The 2575-nt window shown below is 35.7% G+C and overlaps 1 protein-coding gene across 1 annotated transcript; it reads right to left on the bottom strand.

Moving 5' to 3' along the window:
* Positions 1–80: 80 nt before the first annotated feature.
* Positions 81–2022, bottom strand: LOC145203973 (uncharacterized). The gene has a single exon (XM_080076364.1). It carries the CDS (start codon positions 1711–1713, stop codon positions 574–576), a length of 1140 nt encoding a protein of 379 aa, XP_079932490.1. The 5' UTR covers positions 1714–2022; the 3' UTR covers positions 81–573.
* Between the last annotated feature and the right edge of the window lie 553 nt (positions 2023–2575).

Raw genomic sequence — 2575 nt, forward strand, 5'->3', positions numbered from 1 at the left:
AAAGACCTGCTTAGCTCAGTTGGTAGAGCTTGAGTCCTGAAAAGACTCCAGTCGTGGGTTCGAATCCTACCTCAGGCTAGATTTGTGCAGTAATTGCTGGTCTGCATGGGCGCTTCAGGGCTGATCCTAGTTATGAATTTATGTTTACCTTAGCTGTATTAGTAACACATGAGATCTAAAAAAGGATGATGACTTCATAACAACATTTTTACTTATACTTGTGCAGTACTGGTCTAAACTTTAACGTGCCACAATACCATGTACATAACCCTACATACTGTCTTCAAACTTGCATTTTTCTGCCTCTATCTGAAATGCACTATATTTCACTTGATTGCTACAGTTGCACAATTTTGTAAAAAATAATAGTGCATGTTTAATTTGCATATTAATTAGTTGATGAAAATAACAGATACATGACTTAATTGAAGAAATGGCAATCAGATTTGTTTAGAGAAATAAAGGCCTTTAAAGAGGGTTTATCATAGCAACCATATCTAGTACTTAAATATGGCAAGTAGATTTGTTTACAGAAAAAAGGCTCTTAAAGAGGGTTTATAATGGCAACCAGATCTAGAACTTAAATACTGGAGCTTCACCCTTGTCAAACGGTCTTATTTCAATCACTGGATCATTCCATGGCTGTTGAGGTGCAGGTTTTCCAGGATAAACAAATAAGGTCCCATTGTCCGGATCACATGGAGTAGCCCATAGAAACAAGACCTGCTTTTTCGAAGTTTCAAACAAAAGGTGACGAAGCCAATCAAAATGATCACAGTTGTAAAACACCTTAGTATGTATTGAATGGTCTTGGTTGTACACAATAATTGTTTGATACTTATGCTCATAAACCTGTAATGCTACAACAAAATGCTTTCCCACTGCTTTGCGTAGTGCTTTTTTGTATGACTTCCATACAGACAGCTCTTGTTCAAGGGTAGCATCTTTCAGATAAATGTAAGGCTCAGTCTTGACATAATCTTTGCGTTTTGCTTTCGCCATAGTTTCAGCCAATCTTTTTCCACAAATAATAGGTTTTCTACAACTTTTTGAATGTGTGAATTTCCAGTCATATTGCTGGCAGTCTACATCACAATAAAACACTACATAGCAACTTTTACAGCGCTTCAAGGTGTTAGGTTGTTTGCCACACCAGCTGCAATATGCTCCTAATTTTTCAACACGCCTGTTGTACCTTCGGGACAATTCACATAACAGCTCTCTTTTTTCATCTATCTTGGCATACATCAAAGGAACAGTACCATCTTTGAAAGGGATTGTTGGATTCGCTCCATATTTAACCAAAAGCCGCATTACTTGTTCATTGTCTAACACAAAACCTACATGAAAGACTGTCCATGTGCTTTTTTTATCTATAATTGATACTGTGGGGTCAGCTCCATGATCCAGAAGCCATTTTCCAAGCTTAATGTCTTGGTTAACCCCAAGAGCAGTAAACAATGGAGTGTGCCCAGCATTATTCGTTGTTTCCAAGTCGACACCATACTCATACATAAACTGACAAACATGATCTAACCCACAAGCAGCAGCTGTATGAAATAGGGTATTGCCTGTTTCATCTTTTGCGGCAAGTACCTGTTTCCGTTTTTCATCATTTTCCAGTTTGTTTAATTCATCTTTCATGACTTGAATTGCTTGTAACCTTTCCAAGCCACTAACATCTTTGACTTTATCATGGAAAAATTTATTCATAACTAGAGTGTTAAACGTACCTGCTAGAGTGCTAGCCCAGCCAGACACGTGTCGGACACTGACGATTTCCTTTCAAACTTTGTGCAAATGGAATCTTGCAAAAAAAATCGCGCAAGGGACTTGATGAGGTCTTTGTAAACTTTGAAAAGGAACCAACAAGTTGGAACGTTTAACTCAAAGCTAGTTTCAAACGGAAGTACTTACTAAACAAACTGATGCATCACACATGCGATTATTGCGTCACTGCACAATTTATCGAATTTAATGTCAACAAAGTACCTCGAGAGTTTCAATGTTAATTTTTACATAGTTGAACTATTTGAAACAATATATACCGTCAACGTACGTTAAATTTTGTGATGTGAAAAACAAAAAATCCGTCTAAACTCGTATGATTTCTATGGTTACAACTGGGTCATTTCGAAAGACAAAACAAAACATTCATTTAGTAACAAAAGCTGGTTTTGTCAATTTGTCTGTCTGTTGTGCATGCGTTTTTGTTAAGTCATCTCATCGTACACGATTTTAACTGTTTAGTACAGTTTTGGATGTTAGTTTTTGAACCTTATCTTATAATTCGAATTTATTCTGGTCAAAAAAGAGAAGATGTAATATTTTTCTTGTTTAAAAAATAAAAAGTAGTTTTTAGAACGGATTGGTATTTAGCAATACATTTTTCTCTGCTACTTTAACGTGATAACTTCTGGGAGTTCGGTTTACAAGTATATTAAAAATGATATCAATAGCAAAATGAGAAACACTTCATTGAAAATGTATTTTGTGACTTTATATATTTAATAACAATAAATTTGAGATTGAAAGTGCCAAGTGCCAATGGATTCAGTCATTGAATAAAACATTA

Source organism: Phallusia mammillata, chromosome 8 (assembly GCF_965637545.1).
Source record: "Phallusia mammillata chromosome 8, kaPhaMamm4.hap1.1, whole genome shotgun sequence".
Taxonomy (NCBI): Eukaryota; Metazoa; Chordata; class Ascidiacea; order Phlebobranchia; family Ascidiidae; genus Phallusia; species Phallusia mammillata.